The sequence below is a fragment of the Trachemys scripta genome, chromosome 17 (genome assembly GCF_013100865.1).
Source record: "Trachemys scripta elegans isolate TJP31775 chromosome 17, CAS_Tse_1.0, whole genome shotgun sequence".
NCBI classification, from domain to species: Eukaryota; Metazoa; Chordata; order Testudines; family Emydidae; genus Trachemys; species Trachemys scripta.
This window is the reverse complement of record NC_048314.1, coordinates 26324723-26343216: the sequence shown is the minus strand read 5'-3', so window position 1 is coordinate 26343216 and position 18494 is coordinate 26324723. Positions and strand designations below refer to the sequence as shown.

The 18494-nt window shown below is 48.0% G+C and overlaps 1 protein-coding gene across 14 annotated transcripts in view; it reads left to right on the top strand.

Moving 5' to 3' along the window:
- Nucleotides 1–18494, top strand: part of GARNL3 (GTPase activating Rap/RanGAP domain like 3) — a 236060-nt gene that overhangs the window by 213494 nt on the left and 4072 nt on the right. For 10 of the 14 annotated variants that reach the window (XR_004643325.1, XM_034752047.1, XM_034752050.1 and 7 more), the window contains 4 exons: nt 13662–13871; nt 14214–14325; nt 16034–16186; nt 16649–16727. Coding sequence is in view for 12 of the 14 variants with exons in the window: in XM_034752047.1 (XP_034607938.1) it covers nt 13662–13871; nt 14214–14325; nt 16034–16186; nt 16649–16727 (554 nt within the window). In the remaining 2 variants the exon portion in view is untranslated. Of the gene's footprint in view, nt 1–2240; nt 2270–2673; nt 2846–13661; nt 13872–14213; nt 14326–16033; nt 16598–16648; nt 16728–18494 lie in introns of those variants that run through there. The other 4 variants (XM_034752049.1, XR_004643326.1, XM_034752057.1 and 1 more) reach the window with 4 other exon arrangements.

Below are 18494 nucleotides of genomic sequence, written 5' to 3'. Positions count from 1 at the left end.
TTCCCGGTGTTCTGTCCTAAGCTGCATAAGACGAATGAGGAGAGGCGGCTGGACATCCAACTTGCCTTAGCGTTTTACCTGGAGCATATCAAGCCCTTTTGCAGGTTGACACAGCTCTTCATTGCAACAGTGGACAGGATGAAGGGCCTGCCATTGTCCTCTCAGAGGATCTCCAATTGGATCACTTCCTACATCCAGACCTGTTATGAGTTGGCGCAGGTTTAGCCTGCGTTAGTGAAGGCCCACTCAACGAGAGCGCAACGTTGTCTTCAGTTCACACGTTCATGGCACACTACACCATCACCCAGCAGGCCAGGGACAACACTTGATTAGGCAGAGCTGTTACAGGCTACACATCCATGAACTCCTACTCACCTCTGTTGGTACTTCTTGGGAGTCAACATGGAATGGACATGAGCAAGTACCTGAAGAAGAAAAGACAGTTACCTTTTCCATAACGGGTGTTCTTCGAGATGTGTTGCTCATGTCCATTCTATGACCCGCCCTCCTTCCCCACTGTTGGCAAGAGGGAATAGAGGGTGGGAGGAGCCAGCAGTGCCCCTTATATTGCAGCATGTGTGCGCCACTCCAGGGGGTGCCAGAGCCGGTACCCTGTGGATACCACTGAGGGAAAAACTTCTGGCACCGGTGCATGTGGTGAGCACACACATTTAACATGGAATGGACATGAGCGACATATCTCGAAAAATGCCAGTTATGGAAAAGATAACTGTCCTTTGTTTAAAAAGGCACCTAATACTTATTGAATAGTAAAAGCTGTTTGTCCTAGAAAATTATGAAAAAAGTCAAATATCCTTTAGTTTCCCAGAAAAAATTATTTAAAAGCCATACTTTAGATTATTTGAAATCCACACTCCACTACACTGTAGATATTATAAAGCCAACATTGTAAGATCAATGAGGGAGTCTTGCTCAGGAGTGGGCTGGGCAGCATGACAAGACCATAAAGTTTTTCAGAAAGCAAGGTCATGGCCTTGTGGATTAAAGCATTGGCCTAGGACTCAAGAAAGCTGGGTTCAGTTACTGCCTTGACCACAGAATCCCTGTGTGACCTACAGTAAGTCATCTCATCTCTGTGTGCAGCAGTTCCCCATCTGTAGAATGGTATAATGATACTACTCTGTCTTGCCTATTCACACTGTTGGCTCTTTGGGGCAAGGATGGTGTCTTGCTATGTGTGTGTACAGCTTCCAGTATTGTACAGCTTCCAGTATCATGGGGCCCTGATTCTTGGTTGAGGCCAGTAGGTGCTGTAAAAAATAAATTAGTAAAAAAATAAATTGTACCTCCCAGTTTTTGTAGTAGGAGTCATACCCTTGACAAATATGCAGCATTAATTATTGTAGGCCTCACAAAAGAAGAGTCTCCTAAGGAGGCATTTGATCCTGGAGAGTGTGGTGGCATGGTGAACCAAAATGGAATCATAGAACTGGAAGGGACCTCGAGAGGTGATCTAGTTCAGTCCCCTGCAGTCAAGGCAGGACTAAGTATTATCTAGACCATCCCTGACAGGTGTTTGTCCAACCTGCTCTTAAAAATCCCCAATGATGGAGATTCCACAACCTCCCTAGGCAATTTATTCCAGTGCTTAAAAACTCTTAACCTCTGAGGGTAGGACAAGAAGCAATGGGCTTAAATTGCAGCAAGAGCGGTTTAGGTTGGATATTAGAAAAAACTTCCTAACTGTCAGAGTGGATAAGCACTGGAATAAATTGCCTAGGAGGTTGTGGAATCTCCATCATTGGGGATTTTTAAGAGCAAGTTGGACAGACACTTGTCAGGGATGGTCTAGATTAGTGGTTCTCAACCTTTTTGCCATTGTGGGCCACATCCAATACTACCAGTATGGCCCTAAGGATGTCACATGGGTTCCAGCTCTGTGCTGATTGGGCCACAGGTTGAGAACTACTGGTCTAGATAATACTTAGTCCTGCCACAAGTACAGGGAACTGGACTAGATGGCCTCTCAAGGTCCCTTCAGGTGCTACAATTCTATAATTCGTTACCCATGTGGTTATTTATAGGTTGTAATCAAGTCATCTCTTAACCTCCTCTTAGCTTTACCTTAAGCTAAATAGATTGAGAGAATCTATTCCTTGAGTCATAAGGAATGTTTTCTAATCCTTTAATCATTCTCATGGCTCTTCTCTGAACCCTCTCTCCAATTTATCAACATCCTTCTTGAATTGTGGGAACCGGAACTGGACATGATATTCCAGCAGTGGTTGCACCAGTGCCAAATGCTGAGGTAAAATTACTTCTCTGTTCCTACTGGGGTTCCCCTGTTTATGCATACCAGGATTGCATTAGCTCTTTTGGGTCCTGTGCCACCTTGGGAGCTTATGCTCAGATGATTATTCACCAGGACCCCCAAATCTTTTTCAGAGTCACTGCTTCTCAGGATAGTGTCACCTGTCCTGTAAGTATTGCCTACATTCTTTCGCATAACAAGAACCCAATGACTAGAAACTGAAGCCATACAAATTCATATTAGAAACAAGGCACACATTTTTAATTATGAGAGCAATTAACCATTAGAACAAACTACCAAGAGAAGTGGTGGATTCTCCATCTTCATGTCTTCAAATCAAGACTGGATGCCTTTCTGGAAGATGTGCTTTATTTAAACACAAGTTTTTGGGCTCATTACAGGTGTAACTGGATGAAATGTAATGGCCTGTGATATACAGTTGGTCAGACTACGGAAGTGTAAAATGAGGGAAGATATGAGCACTCAGCACACAGTCGAGATGTTGAAAACAAAATTAATCAAGGAGCCAAAGGATATGAAAAGAAGAAATTATTGAATTGCCTATATACTAATGTGAGGAGCCTGGGAACAAACAAGAGGAATTGGAATTGCTCATTTATCAGCATAAATTTGATGTACTGTAGTTGTATTACTGAAACTTGGTGGGATGATTCAGACAACTGGAATGTTAAAATCAATGGTTATAACCCATTTATGAAGGGCTGAGTGGGCAAAAGGGGAAAGGGAGTAAAACTCTGTCAAACATTAACTGTTTCCAAGTCACTGATAACTCAGAAGAAAATTATCTTGGTTATGTCTCAGTATCCTAACGCAGAGGTTCTTAACCTTTGTCCTTCTGAGGCTCCCCCAACATGCTATAAAAATTCTACTGCCCATCCATGCCACAACAACTGTTTTTCAGTAGATTAAAAGTCAGGGCCGGCATTAGGGGGTAGCAAGGAAAACAATTGCTCAGGGCCTCCCGCACGCCACAGGGGACCCCACAAAGATAAGTTGCTCAGGCTTCGGCTTTAGCCTGGGAAGGAGAGGCTTGGGCTTCAGCTTCAGCCGTAAGCAGCATGGCTCAGAATTCGGCTTTCTGCCCTGGGTCCCAGTGAGTCTAATGCTGGCCCTGTTTTGGCAGACCCCCTAAAACCTGCTCACGGCCCCTCAGGGGACCCTGTATCCCTGGTTGAGAACTGCTGTCCTAACAGATAAAGCACAAGATGGGATACTAGTTGATGGCTGCTACAGACCCCCCATATCACACTCGGGAACAGGATGACTGACTCTTTACACATCTATCTATAATGTGTAGGGCGGGTAAACTGTGATCATGGGAGACTTCATTTTGTGACCTATGCTAGAGGTCTCATGCTGTTGATACTAAAACATCCTTGGAATTTCTAAACATTGTGGATGACAGTTTCCTAGTTCAAAAATAGTTGCAGCCAACACAGGGAAATTCTATATTAGACCTCGTTTTGACAGATAAAGAGGACCTGATCACAGAACTAAAAATTAATGGTAACTTAGCTGCAAGTGATCTTGACTTGATCACATTTATAATGTACAAACAGAATAAAGTTTAGACCAGACAGATGTATATCTGATGCTTTTAAAAAGGCCCAGTTTTGCAAGGCTGAAAACAATTAGCCAAATCAGCTATGAGGAAGAATTTCATCAGAAAAATGTGTATGATAATTAGGAATTGTTTTAAAACACATTACTAGATGCCTCAAAACCGACAATGCAGGAAGAAGACAACATTGGTTAAAAAAACAACCAGTTCTTCTTTGAGTGCTTGCTCATGTGTATTCCACAGTAGGTGTGCGTGCGCACCACGTGCACTGGTGCCGGAAGTTTTTCCCTTAGCAGTACCCGTAGGGGAGGAGCACCCCCCACAACCCCTGGAGTGGTGCCTCTGTATCATGCTATAAGGGGAACCGCGCGCTCTCCCCACTCTCAGTTCTTTCTTGTCGCCAGTGAAGGTGCATCAGAACTTCTTGCTCCAGCTCTGCTGCAGCCTTTCCAGTTGATCTTAGTGGTACCTTTAGCTAGTTATTAGTAGCTCATAGAAAGTAGTTTTTCAGTTGTTAGTTGGCCCGGGGCATGCCCCGTGCCCCAGGCTTCAAGACGTGTGACTCCTGTCGCCGTTTCATGCCAAGGAATGATCTGCATGCTGAGTGTCTCTGCTGCTTGGGCGAAACTCACGTGAGTGAACGCTGCAAGATCTGCAGGTCTTTTAAGCCACGAACTAAGAAGGAGAGGGACATCAGACTTTGCACTCTCTTCATGGAATCGGCGCTGGCTCCAACTCCAGTACGCCGAGCGGAGCCTCCTCCCCAGTCGGCACCACTCCCCTTCCAAGAAGCAAAGGAAGAGCTTGACTTCGCAGCGGTGCCGAGAGAAGGGAGGGGGAGAGGCTGGTCTCGCATTGGGCAGCCCTTGGTCCCCCCCATGCTCGAAACCTCCAACTCATGCTGAGCGGAGTAGCCCGATAGTGTCTACACGTGCCTCTCCTGCGGTCTGGATCCCATTGACGCCGGAGGCTCTACGGGCCGCTCGAGTCATTTTGAGCTTGCTGGTGTCCGGGGCACCGCCAGTGATGGGCCCCCGGTCCTGAGGCAAACCGCCGCTGGGTGCTCGACAGGCCTACCCGGTACGGCGCAGCTCTCACTCCAAAGATTGCTCTCCACCTTGTTCAGCACGCAGCGACATGTCCACTCGCAGTTCGCGTCCACCACCCTCGACGCCAGCCAGGTGACCCGGTTCGGTGCCATCCAGGCAGGAGTCTTGGGGCCCCTCCACGGCACACAGCAGCGGGCACAGGCACCGAGATAGGTGTTGAAGGCGCTACTCTTCACAACGCAGCTATCATAGCCGGTCTCAGCGCGACCGACGTCGACGCGCCCGCTCGAGCTCCTGCTCTGTCAGACATCACACACAGGGCTCCCAACATGCGTCACTGGCACCATGGCACTGCAACTCCAGGCGCCGAAGCGAATCTCAGAGCAGTACTTCTGGGGGGTACCGGTCCTCAACATCGAGGTCCCGGTCCTGTGGAAGACCACGCCGTAGGCACGGTTGCTCCCACCACTCCTATGATACCGTTCGATCAGTGGTGATCTCGGCCTTGGCACCCAGCCCCCCCTCTCTGGGCCGTACTGATCAGCCGGACCAGATAGTGCCACCTGGCCCGCAGCATGGACAGTGGTAAGGGGCCCCGTGACAGGGACAATTGTGTCAATGGGCACCATGACCGCCAATGCCCACCCAGGTGGAAACCCGCTCGGTGGCCGGGGTGTCCGAGGCCCCATTGGCCTCGCTATCTAGGCCAAGGGACAAATCGACAGATCATGAGTTGTCGGCTCCATGCCCGGACTCCGACCTGGGGGTTGATCCCCCGGCACCAGTTGCGGCCCACAGCCCCGTGCCAGCCTCCTCTCCTGCACCGGATGATACCATCACGGCACCGCAACCCTCTGCTCCACAGGAAGACTTCAGGGTGCATCAAGACCTGTAAAGCGGGTGGCATCAAGCCTCCAGCTGCAGGCTGAGGCGATGGAGGGCCCGTCCGATTCCCTCTTCAATATACTGTCCCCCTCGGTGCTGGGCCGTGTGGCCTTACCCCTTCACCAAGGAGTAGCCAACATCTCCAATGCCCTGTGGTTAACTCCTGCCTCTCTGGCCCCGATTTTCAAGAAGGCTGAGAGGAAGTATTTTGTGCCGGCCAAGAACCACGAATACCTATACTCTCACCCGGCACCTAACTCTCTGGTAGCGGAATCGGTGAACACCAGGAGCGGCAGGGCCACCCCGTGCCCACCACCAAGAATAAAGATGCCAGGGGACTAGACTCTTTTGGTAGAAAACTTTACTCCTCTTCAAGTTTCTAGCTCAGGGTAGCCAACCATCAGGCCTTACTGAGCCGATATGATTTTAATTTATGGGAGTCCCAGCCAAAGTTCGAGCCACTCCTCCCAGAGTGGGATAGGAAGGACTTTAAGGCATTGGTGGACGAGGGGGCGACAGCAGCCAAAGCAGCCCTGCAGGTGGCGGCAGATACGGCGGCTCGCTCGATGTCCTCCGCGATCTCCATGCACAGGGCGTCGTGGCTCCTCCTGCCCGGGCTTTCGGCGGAGGCCCAGTCCCTCATGCAGGACCTGCCATTCAATGGGAAGGCCCTATTCGCCGAACAGACAGACGCCAGGCTGCACGGGATGAAAGACTCTCGTACCACCCTGCAGACCGTGAGCCTCTACGTCCCTCCAGCTAAGGACAAGTCCAAACTGCAGATGTCAGCTCACCCTGCACAGAGCAGATATGAGCCCCCTTACAAGAGGCTGAGAGACCAAAAGCGCTGGCCTCAACGACAGTCCCGCTCTGCCCCACTGCCTGGGCCTTCTAAGGGAAAGAGGCAGGGAAAGAGGCAGTTTTGACTATTTGCAGGGGGGCACCAAGGCAGTTGCCATGGAAACCCCCCTACCAATAAAGTTCGGCAACCGTTTATCTGCCTTCCATGGGGAATTGTCACAAATAACCTTGGACTGCTGGGTCCTCAACACCATTTCCCAGGGCTACACGTTGCAGTTCAGTTCACCTCCACAAAACCACCCCTTATCCCTGGTGGGCTTGGGGGAGATTGTAGGGAGCTCTGGAGCAGGGGAGGCAGTGGGGGAGGGGAGTTGTCTGGCACAAAGGGGGGGCTCTCTGGAGAGGTGTGACAGGGGCACAGGGACCGTTGGGGATCTCTCAGGGGGGTAGAGGGTTGTATGGGTCTCTGTGGGGCCGTGGGGGGGAGTGATGAACAGAGCCAGCCGCACCCCGGGTCTGCTCTGCAGGGGGCTGTTGCTATAGTCCCCTCAGGAAGCTCCCTCTGTACTGTGTATTTTATGCCAGCCCCGGGGTGTCCATCACTGCTCCTTTCCCCCCGCCCACGGCTCCATCTGTCTGTCCCCACAACTCCCCGGCTGTGTCTTTGTGTCTCTGACAGTGACTGAGGCTCTCTCTGTCTGCAGCTCCCTCCCCGTCCCTGCTGTGGAGGCATGGCCAGGCAGCTCTGGCGTCGGTCCCTGCAGCTCCCATTGGCCAGGGTTCCCGGCCAATGGGCTGCGAGCCGGATCAGCGCTGGGGCCTCTCCGCAGCATGCAGCGACTCCAGGGACAGGGGAAGCTGCTTGTGGGGAGGCAGGGGAGCTGTCCCCGAGGTGAGAGCGCCCCACGTTGCCGTCCCATGGCACAAGGTCCCCCAGAGCTCGGGGCCTGGGGCCCAAACATTGGTGGAGCTGGGCCCACCTTCATGAATATTGATGGAGAATGGGCACCATGGGCCCATATAATTCGCTGCCTATGGTTCTTCAAGACGTGTGGTCCCTGTCTGGATTCCAATTGCAAGTGTGCATGTGTGCCATGCGCCGGAGCCGGTACTGTTCATAGTACTGTCCGTTGACCTGCATGTGCGTTGTGTGTCGACCTTGTGTCGTGTCCGAGGTGTTAAGAAGCCATGTGGGTCAACGCTGCTCCAGTTCCCTCTAACGCTGCAGTAGTGAGGGAAGTGGAGGGGATGAAGGGTGGATATAGAATCCAGATAGGGAGCATACATCCCGAAGAACCTTCAGTTACAGTAAGCAACTTTCTCTTCTTCTTTGAGTGATGGTTCCTATGTGGATTCCAATCGTGGAAGAGTAGCAAGCAGTAATCAGCGTGGAGGCAGGTGCGAGGGCTCGACAGTAGTTAGTGTGCAAAACTGCTTGCCCAATGGCAATGTCTGTCAATGCAGCTGGGACAATAGCATAATGCTTGGCAAAAGTGTGGACAAAGGACCAGGTGGCCGCATAACAGATGTCCTGCCACGGAACGTCTGCGAGGAGGCCCGACGTAGTGTCTTGAGCTTGCGTGGAATGAGCCATGACCCCAGATGGCGGGGGAACATCGGAGAGAGTGTAGCAGTCAGAAATATAGCAGCAGATCTAGCGAGAGATACATGGAGAGGAGAGGGTGCAATAGCCATAACGAGGTGTGGGGAGGCACGAAAGGAACAGGTATGGTGGAGGTAGAATGCAAGCAGTCTATGAACATCCAAGGAGTGGAGCACATCGTGCTGATGTGCCGGGGAGGCATGTGGTTTAGACTAAAATGTGAGGAGATGCACACATTGGTTGAGGTGGAATGGGACTGCCACTTTGGTAAGGAATTTGGGGTGGTGGTGGAGGGAGACTTTGTCCTTATGGAAGATAGTAAAAGGGGAACCACCATCATAGCATTTGCCCATGCGACATGCAGAGATAATGGCCACTGGAAGATGACCTTAATGGAAAGATGTGCAAGGGAACACATAGCAAAGGTTCTAAGGGTGGTTTACTGAGGGTAGACAGAACTAAATTAAGGTACGGGGGGGGGGGAGGAGGAGTTGGCTTATGGATGGGTGGAAAGACATTAAGGAGGCTGCAGAGGAAGCAGATCGTAGTCAGATGGGTAAAGATGGAGAAACCATCTATCTGAGGGATAAAGGCACTAAGTGCTGCCAGGTGGACACGAACTGAGGAATTGGGTGAGTCCAGATTGTTGGAGGTGGAGGAGTAGTCCAAAATGACAGGATGGAAATGTCATTCTAGGAATAGCTGTGGTCATGGGACCAGACGGTGAAGTGACGCCATTTCGCCTCATAGGACATTCTAGTGGATGGTCATTGATCATGAGTGAGGATGTTGCTGATGGGAGCGGAGCATGCCATGTCTACATTCAAGCCCCATCCAAATACCTGGCTGTTAGGTGAAGCGGACCTGGATTAGGCTGTTGCATGGGGCCATGGGCTTGGGTTAACAGATTGGGGAGGCTGGGAAGGCGGATTGGGGGGCAGGCGAAGAGGAGAAGAAGGTCTGTAAATCAATACTGCTGGGCCCAAGTGGGCCACAAGGAGGACCTTCACCAGATCCAGATGTATTTTGTGCAGGACTTGGAGCAGTAGGGGGATGGGCAGTGAGGCATAACAGAGCTCGTTGGTCCATGGAAGGAGAGGGGCATCACCCTGAGAGTCTGGGCCAAGAACCCCTTTGGAGCAGAAGAGGGGTAGCTTGTCGTTGTCTGTTGTAGCAAAGAGGTCCCAGTAGGGTGTGCTCCATTGGCGAGAGACTGAGTGGAGCGTGGGATCGTGGAGTGCCCACTCATGGTTGGCGTGGAAAGAGCAGCTGAGGGTGTCTGCAAGGGAGTTGCTGGTACTGGGGAGGTGTACCGCTTGGAGAATGACGCTGTGTTTGAGGCACCAATACCACAGAAGAATGGCTTCCGCACAGTGGGAGGGAGAACAGGCCCCCCCTTGCTTGTTGACATACAAGACTATCGCCATTTTGTCGGAGAGTAGTTGGACATGATGGGCGCAGAGAAATGGCAGAAGGGCTTGGCAGGCTAGGTGAAGACAATGATATGCATTCTGGCTTCCCTGTGTGACCATAGGCCTTGAGTCACGTGTCCTTTGACATGAGCACCCCAACCTACTACGGAAGCATTTGTAGTCAGGACAGTGAGTGGCACTGGAGGCATGAAGGGGACACCCATCAGCATGGAGGAAGAGGTGGGGGAGACGAGGACAGGAGGAAGAAGGACCCTCTTGGTGAGAGGAACCTTTTAAGGATTGTATGTTGAGTGGAGGCAGTGTTGGAGACTGCGCATATGGAGGCTTATGAAGGGTGTCACCACAGTGCAAGCCGCCATGTGATCTAGGAGCGAGAGGCATTGCCTGACATGAGTGCATGGTTGGCAGCGAATGCAAGCGGTGAGAGAGGTGACCGTGGCAAAGCGCTCTGATAGCAGGAATGTGCTGGCCACTACAGAGTCAAGATGCGCTCCTATGAAGATGAGGCAGCAAGTGGGGATAAGACCAACTTTTCCTCATTGATGAAGACTCCAAGATCAGTCAGCAATATCCAGAGAGCGTGGAGTGTGAGAGGGTGCAACAAAGAGCCAGTCATCAAGGTAGAGAAAAAGGGAATGACCCAGACGGTGCATGTAGGCTGCAATGACGGCAAAGACCTAGGTAAATACCTTGGGTGCCGTAGCGATGTCAAAGGGGAGGACCTTTAATTGGTAATGAGAATCACCTACGACGAAGCGAAGAAATGTGCAGTGGGTGGAATGAATGTCGATATGAAAATAGGCATCCTTTATATCAAGATCCGTGAACCAGGCTCCTTTGAGGAGACACAGAAGTATCAGGGGGAGTGTAACCATCTGGAAGCGGAACTTGTGGATAAATTAGTTAAGCAATCGGAGGTCCAGGATAGGGCAAATGCCACCCCCTTTCTTCGGTAGGAGGCAATAGGGGGACTAAAAACAATGGCCGCGATAGCGGTGCGAGACTGGCTCTATAGCACCCTTTGCAGAAGGGCATTTGCTTCCTGGTGGAAGAAGTGATATTGGGAGGGGTCCAAAGTGCAACCACTGGAAGAGTGGCGGTGAGGAAAGGAAGAAACTCTGAGGTAGCCCCGGCGGACAATATCCAACACCCCGATTGGTGGTAATTGAGGCCCAGGAGTAAGCAAAAAGGGTAAGGCGGCTGCCAAAGATGACATGGGGCGTAGTCGGTGGGTTGGAGGAAAGTTTGCAGTTCTCTGTACAGGAGTCAAAAGTTTTGACTAGGGGTGCGATGGGCAAACATGGAGGCAGCTGAGATAGAAGCTGAAAATTGTCACAGACGCTGGGAGCATGGTCGGCGACGAGGGTGTTCGGTTTGGTGCTGGGGGTAAGGCTGGTAAGCCTTGTAGGTGGTTTGGCGAGGGCAGGAGGAAGACAAGTTTTGACAATGTGTGGAGTCCGGGGTGTAGAGACCTAGGGAGTGGCAGGTGGCTCTAGAGCCCTTGAGGGAGTGAAGGAATTCATCTGTTTTATCACTGAATAGTTTGTTGTTGTCGAAGGGAAGATCCTGCAAAGTTGTTTGGACCTCCATCTGACAACTGCTTGACTGAAGCCATGAGTCACCATGAAGTACCACCCCCGGGGGCCAGTGACTGGGAAGCGGTGTTGGCAGCATCCACTCTGCCCTCTTCAACTAGAAATTGGAATTCCTGCTGCTTATCTGGGAGGAGGAATTCAATTAATTGGGCCAGTGTTGCGTGTGAGTGGGAATCAGACTTGGCCAGTATGGCTTCGTAACTGGTAATGCAGAATTGTCTTCCTGCTGAGGAATAGACTTGTTGCCCAATAAGGTCAAGTTTTTTGGCTGCATGATCCAGTGGGGTAGAGCGGAGGTGGTGGTGTTGGGCGTGCTCCATGGCCACTTGGACTACCAAGGAGTTACGGAGTGGGTGTTGGAAAAGGAAGTCCATACCCTTGATTGGCACAAAGTAGCAATGTTCCACTGTTTTCAGGGTAGGTGTACATGGTGCCAGCTGGAGAATGACATTAGGGATGGGCAGGGCATTGCGAGTGGAGCCTGAAGGTTGAAGGATATCCAGGAATTGATCCTGAGGGTCCTGGATGTCCTCTGTGGGCAGATTGTGATCATTGGCCATGCATCGCAAGAAGACTTGATATTAGACATGGTCATCTGTAGGAGAGCGGGTGGGGAGGATATGAGAGTATCATCCAGGATGGAGGAGGCACTGGTGTTGACCGATGGTGCCCGCATTTCCAGAGGCGCCATTGGTGCGGGCAGATCCAGTGGAATGGAGGCATCCGCAGGAGGGTAATAGGTTGCAGTAGTCGACAGAGAACGTTGGTGATGCATCCACCATTGGTATGGGTCCCAAGCTGCCCAATAGGGCCAGGCGTATGGGTCGCTTGGAACCGATGGTTCCCTTGGATAGGTGAACCATGGATCCGCAAAGTGCCCATAAGGTGAAGGATAGGGTGGTCCTCTAGTATCCAGGCTGTATGAGCGGACAGGAGAGAAAGGCAGTTCCACCTCGGAGGACCAGTCCAAGCCCAAAGATGGTTCCAGCAGAGGCAGAGCCATCGGAGCAGTGCGTTGGAGAGCCCACAAACAGCAGCAGCAGCTCAGCTGTGGGTGTTAATGGGGACAAGCATCCTAGTGTGCGCGGGGCCAGGAGGGAGACCCCAACAGTCCTGGCAGAGTGGACGGTGACGGTGGTGAAGGCTGAAGTGCCGCCTGGTCAAAGTTGTCATTGCAGGAACAGGGTGCCAAGACTTACGCTCCAAGTGGGACTTCTTAACTGGAGGACCTCCTCTTCTGCGCGCAACTTTTCACCTGACCTGGCACAGCTCAGGGAGGAAACGCTGTCCTTCGGAGCAGTCCCCATCGGGGATCTGCCCTTGTGTCCATGCGAGTGCTTCTTATGAGTATGGTGCTTGGAAGGATGTGGAGGTGCCACTGGTGCTGGGTAGGATGGGCCTGGAGCAGAACTGACCGCCAGGCGGAATGGTGGTCCTTTGGTGCCAGTTCCTATGGAGGGCGTGGATGCATAGCCCCCTCCATTAGGAATTTGCGGAGATGAAGCTCACAAGCTTCCTGAGTTCTAGGCGGGAAGGAGCAGCAGATGGAGAAGCATGTAGCTACGTGAGCTTCACCCAGACAGTATAGGAACCTTCGGTGTTCTGGGAATTCCTACAGCTAATTCTTAACTAAACTAACAACTACGAGGTAAGGGAAGATGAAGATGGACAAACTACTCTATAACTAACTATATACAATATACCATCGAAGACTGTAATTTTTGACAGAATAGCAATGAAGATAGAGAAATGAGGGTTCTGACTATGGCAGCGGTAAGAGGGAACTGGAGTGTCGTGGACCCGCACAGCTTCTTAAAGCCTTGGACGCGCCATGCGTTGGATGCACATGCGAATCAACAGACACTAATATGAACAGCTCCGGCGCATGGCACGCATGCCCATCCATGATTGGAATCCACATAGGGACCATCACTCGAAGAAGAACTTATAGCACAGTTTCAGATTATAAAGTACCAGTAACATTATTAGTTTAAGCAATGCTACCAAAGAAAGCAGGGCTACAGAGGGGTACACATGTCCCTGTGAAGTTACTGCCCAGTTGCTCATACTGGAACTCTGATGGTAACGTTGAAAAGAGGAGCTTGCATCCCCATTGTCTTCAGCTTGCATATAAACTATTTTAACAAAGGGAACAGCAATCCCTGTTTTCCCCTCATCTTGTGCTGTGTATCAATAAAATGCTGTCGTCACTCCACTATAAAATCTACTCTGCTAACAGCATCCGCTGTCTAGTTCCAGTGTACTTTTATGTCCAATCGTCTGTTTATTTAGATGGTAGGCGCTGCAGGTAAATGGCCATGTCTTTGTTATGACTAGCTGAACATGTTGTCACCACTCAAGTGATGAAAAAATAATGTGTCAAATTATTATTACTGTGAAAATATGAAAATCTCTTTCTGGTTGTTTTTTCTGTGTTTCAGGTGAAGTTCAGTATAAAAACTTATACAAAATTCCTCTGAGTAACCTGGCTGGGAGGAGCATTGAACGACCTCTGAAGTCACCATTAATCCCCAAGGCCATCATCACCTCAACGTCTAGTGTTACTGCCTCAGCTCCTGTCAGTCACTCATTATCTTTGTCTCGTATGGAAATTAAAGAAATTGCAAGCAGGACACGCAAAGAACTGCTGGGTAAAGACTCTTGATTGATACAATAAATTCCCAATTATACTACCTGGAGTCTCTGTCACCCATTTAGATTTCTGGAGTGACATATATCAGAAAATATTACAAAAATAAAATGTCAGCTGGTGAAAAAACAGCCTCGTTGTGAAAAGGCTACATGCTTTAAAGAAAACATAAAATACTTTGGTAATCTGGTGTCTGATTAGCTAATGCACACAATAGGTCTGTACTGTAACCCAGTCATAATGTAGCCAATGTCTGAAGCCAGTGAAGGGTATTATATCTATAACAGCCCCATGAATGTTTAATCTCTTTTCTGAAAACTAAGTCTTTTATTCCTTTATTGAGGCCTCTTGGATGAGAAAGTTCCCAAATCAGAAGTAGCACAGAAGCAAAAGAAGGTTCCTCGAAAACCATCAGACCACAAGCAGGGAGCAATAAGGTCAACAAGCAGTGACAGGTAAAGAGGAGGATTTAAAAAAGAATCACACTAAATTACAGGGTAAAATCCTTGGGTCCTGACCCTCAGTGGGGCTGCTGGGTTGTACTGTAATACTAATGATGATTTTAAACTATAAACCATTTAAAAAAATTGCCCATAACACTGCCCCGGTAGTGTCAGAACTGGGACCAGTAATAATTTTGGCGAAGGATTGTCAATATTTTCATATAATCTTTGGTTTCTAGGTGTGTATAGCCTTTTTGAATTATATCTGGCTGTATACCTAGGAACCAAATCATGGACCTATGAACAAAACCAGACTAAATGGGCCTTGATAAGGTAACCATGTTTGGGCCTCCCTCAGAAGGATTTTGGCAAACAGATTTGCAGATTATGGATTCACTGGTGTGACAGTGTCAGGCCAGACAGCTACAGTAGAGTGCAGGAAGGAAGGTATTAGCCTCAGGATAAGCAGGTCCCTCTTCCCCGGTAACTGAGCAGGGGTTACTCCAGGTTAATTAGGACACCTGGAGTCAATTAAAAACCTGCCAGAATGGGTTAAAAGCCTTCCCGCACTGCCAGTCAGGGGGGTGATAGGTGTTGTGAGAGTGAAGGCGAGCTGAGCAGTGCGGGAGCTGACAAGGACCAGGGAGAACTCCACAGGTATAGAGATTGGAGAGAAACCCTACCCTAAGCAGGAGCTAAGGACCCTTCTAGGGCCAAAGACCTGAAAAAAAGGACCCTGCCAGAGGGGAGAGACTGAGCCGTGCGTTTGGTGTGATGCTGCCATGCCCAGAAGGATTACCAGAGACTAGGGGCTCTCCCTACCCCGGCAGGACAGTCGGGCGGAACCCTGCCCAAGCAAAGTGTGGACAATAAGCCAAATGGGGGTGGGGAAGTAACCCAGGGAAGCTAGCAGATTTCCTGGAAACTGGAGTGTGAGGCTGCTACTTGTTGGGTCCCTAGGTTGGGGCCCGGAGTAGAGGGTGGGACCAGCGCCCCCCCCCCCTTTTCCTCTCACTGGATGTCCACCGAGGAGGCCAGAAGCCCCAGTGAAGCAGTGAGGGCTTAGTAGGCCCAGAAATGGGAAGGCCGTTTGGAGACAGAATTTCCCCACCCACCATAAACTGAGTGAGGGGGATTCTGAGAGAGGAGACGCTATCCTGACCCACCGCTAGAAAGAAGCGCGGAACCTCACCAAGATGGAGAAGAAGCCCTGTTCCCTCTTTTCAACAGTCCTTGCTGCGTATATAGAATTTCTCTAAACTGCCTCCCCCTCAGCCCTCCTGCTCCCTGCAATATTCAGTGCACTATGGAATCTACACTTGAGAAGAGAAAAGGCAGGATTTGGCCGAGACATGACAGACTGGTGATTTTTTTCATTAACACAAATTTAAATTACAGATAATAAAAGTAAATTGATTTAAATATTTTGACTAGAAATGACAATATAAAATATTTATTTAAGATGCCATCCATGAACAATAACTGCTAGGGATATTTGATTGTCTGTAAACTTGATATTTGTGTGCATTTTCTATTGTCCAGGTTGGTGGGAATATGAGAGAATACTCTGAAAAATCAGAGTTAAAAAGAGAGGGGTCAGACTATTCCGAGGTCAGAGATCTGTCTTCAAACTAACCTGGTTGCACCCAGGGATAACTGTTCATTTGCTTCTTGCTTTGATGTAAGTGTTTTCACAGAGATTTTGCCTTCCTTCCTGCAGGATAATTTCAAGCTCTTTTGAAAGCAGTTCTGAAGGGCGTCACCTTTCCACTAGTTCAGATCCTGATACTGCAGCAAACCGGGAGGAGAGCCCACCATCTAGCAGTCCATTTCATCTCACTACTTCCTTTGATGAAGACATCATTGACTTGAAGTGAAGACAATCTTGAGTCCCTTATTTTCTCCTTTTCCTTTTCTTATGACTCTGAAGGCCTTATAGCAATGTCACAACACTGCTTTTAGTGATAACATATGGCTGGAAATAGAGTATATTGGTGAATATTCTCTACAGAACCCAAGCTTTTTTGCCATCTTTATGTTTACCTTTCTCAGTTAAAGAACCAGTGGTTTGTATTGTAGCAAGGTGGTAGATATCAATGGTCGTTTTAGGATGATAATTTTAAGTAAATAAAAGGATTCATTTTTATTCTCTCTGAACTTATGTTTGGAGTACGTGAATGAGAGTAACACTTAGCTGTGTTATTTGCAGCCGCTGATATTACAGATTGTTCCATAGCACAGTGTGTCATGTAGAAAGATGATCTTTATAAAGAAAATTAATTTATTCCAATTTTTTTAAAAGATAAAAACAAACTTGTGACAAAGTTCTTTTCAGCCAGGATCATCTGTCCCTGAAGTGGTACCGTTCTATTATAATGTTTACTGAAGAACCAAGGATATTCTATGAAGATCAGGTAAGATAAAGCATAAATTTCTAACAGTGAGAGTAAATTACAGAGAATAAAGTGAATGTTTTTCTAAAAATTCTGCTCTAGGAATTATTTTGTGTAAGTTAAATGGCCTGTGTTATACAGGAGGTCAGACTAGATGATCACAATGATCCCTTCAGGCCTTGGAATCTATGAATAAGATACAAATATGCTTTCTTAGCTCTCATCATTCCATGTAATTTTTTCTGAGAGGGACCCGAAAACATGATTTGGAGTAAAAATTCCAGAATGTGGAGAATTTTGTAGAAAAATATGAACTTTCAAATTATTCCTCTAAAAATTGAAAATCAAAGATAAAGGAAGAAAGAGATGCATCAGCTAACAAAGCAACTGGAATATTATCCCTGTTATGTATCTGCAGACTTCTTGAAAACACAGTATGTAGGAGCCAGCATCTGATTTTGCATTCCATTTTCTATCAGTGTTTTGACTTGCAGATGAACCTCCTGTTAACATGCAGGCATCTGTATTTGTTGCTATTTGCTTGTGCATTAACTATTTAAATGATAAAATTTTAGACTGCTCCAAATAGCTACATTTTGCTGAGTGAATCCAGGCTGAAATTTCACTGAACAGCTAGGTTTTTGTGGTGAAATAGTAACAATAAACCTTTTGATGTATGAAGGACAGATTTCACCTACAAAATGATTCTTGAGACCTTTCCTGCATTTTCTGTATGCCAAAAAATCAATTTGCAACAAAAATCAAAACGTTTTGCTTTTTCATGAAAATGTGATGTTTTCCTCCTTTTTTACTTTAAGACGTTAGCTCTGTTTACAAATTATTTCTTAGAAATAGTTCAGCGTCTTCATTATTTTAGGGATGGCATGCTGGTGTCATAGTTTGTTTCCTTCTTAGCATGAACAAATGAAAACTTGTGTCTTTTAAATGAGTGTATCTGAATATAATCCAGTTTCCTGTCTAGTACTCTATTACTAACCTTTTACTAGTATAGGTAGCTGCTAATTGCTCCACCAAGAAAATATTAATTAACTTCATTTAAAGGATCATTTTTTATTCTCAGCTGTAACAGCTGATCAAGGAAAGAAGCAATATTTTCAGCTGCAATCATTCTTTCATTAGAAGAAAGTATTTTAACCAGTGATTAGTATTACTGTATTTTTAAACCAGTAAATCTGTGTGTTGTAATTCTAAGAAAAAGCATGTAAGCTGAAATTGTTTGCCAGAGATTTCAACTCTTGTGAGAAAGCACTCCACAATCACTAGAAAGAACTTATACACCCTATATCATTTACCAGTTCAGTTCTGGTTGAAAAATGAAGCTGAAAGATGCCAAGGGTGGCACTTACTTTTGATGGCGTCTGGGGCCTGTTCTGTGTGTGAAAGACAGTATTTCTTTATACAACTATATTCAGGGCAGACCATGTTATCATGCAAGTGAACATGTATGGGGGCTCATTGCACCCGCTTTAGGAGCACTAACTGCACTAACAGCTCATCCGGAAAGAAACAATAGTCTTTTCTTTCCCTTTCTGTATCCTCAGCCTTGTTCCATTATGTTGCTTCTGTTGTGTTAGTTGTACGTGCATATGCTCATGGGTTTTTTGGAGCCCATACTCATGTTGCAAACTCAGGCTTTAGTTAAAATAAAATTTAACTGGAAATTTTGTTTTGGTTTGTCAAAATATCAAATTGTAAATTGAAATAGCTCATGGAACTGTTCTCTTCTGATATTCTAGCAGAGTCCACACAACTCAGCATATAAAAATT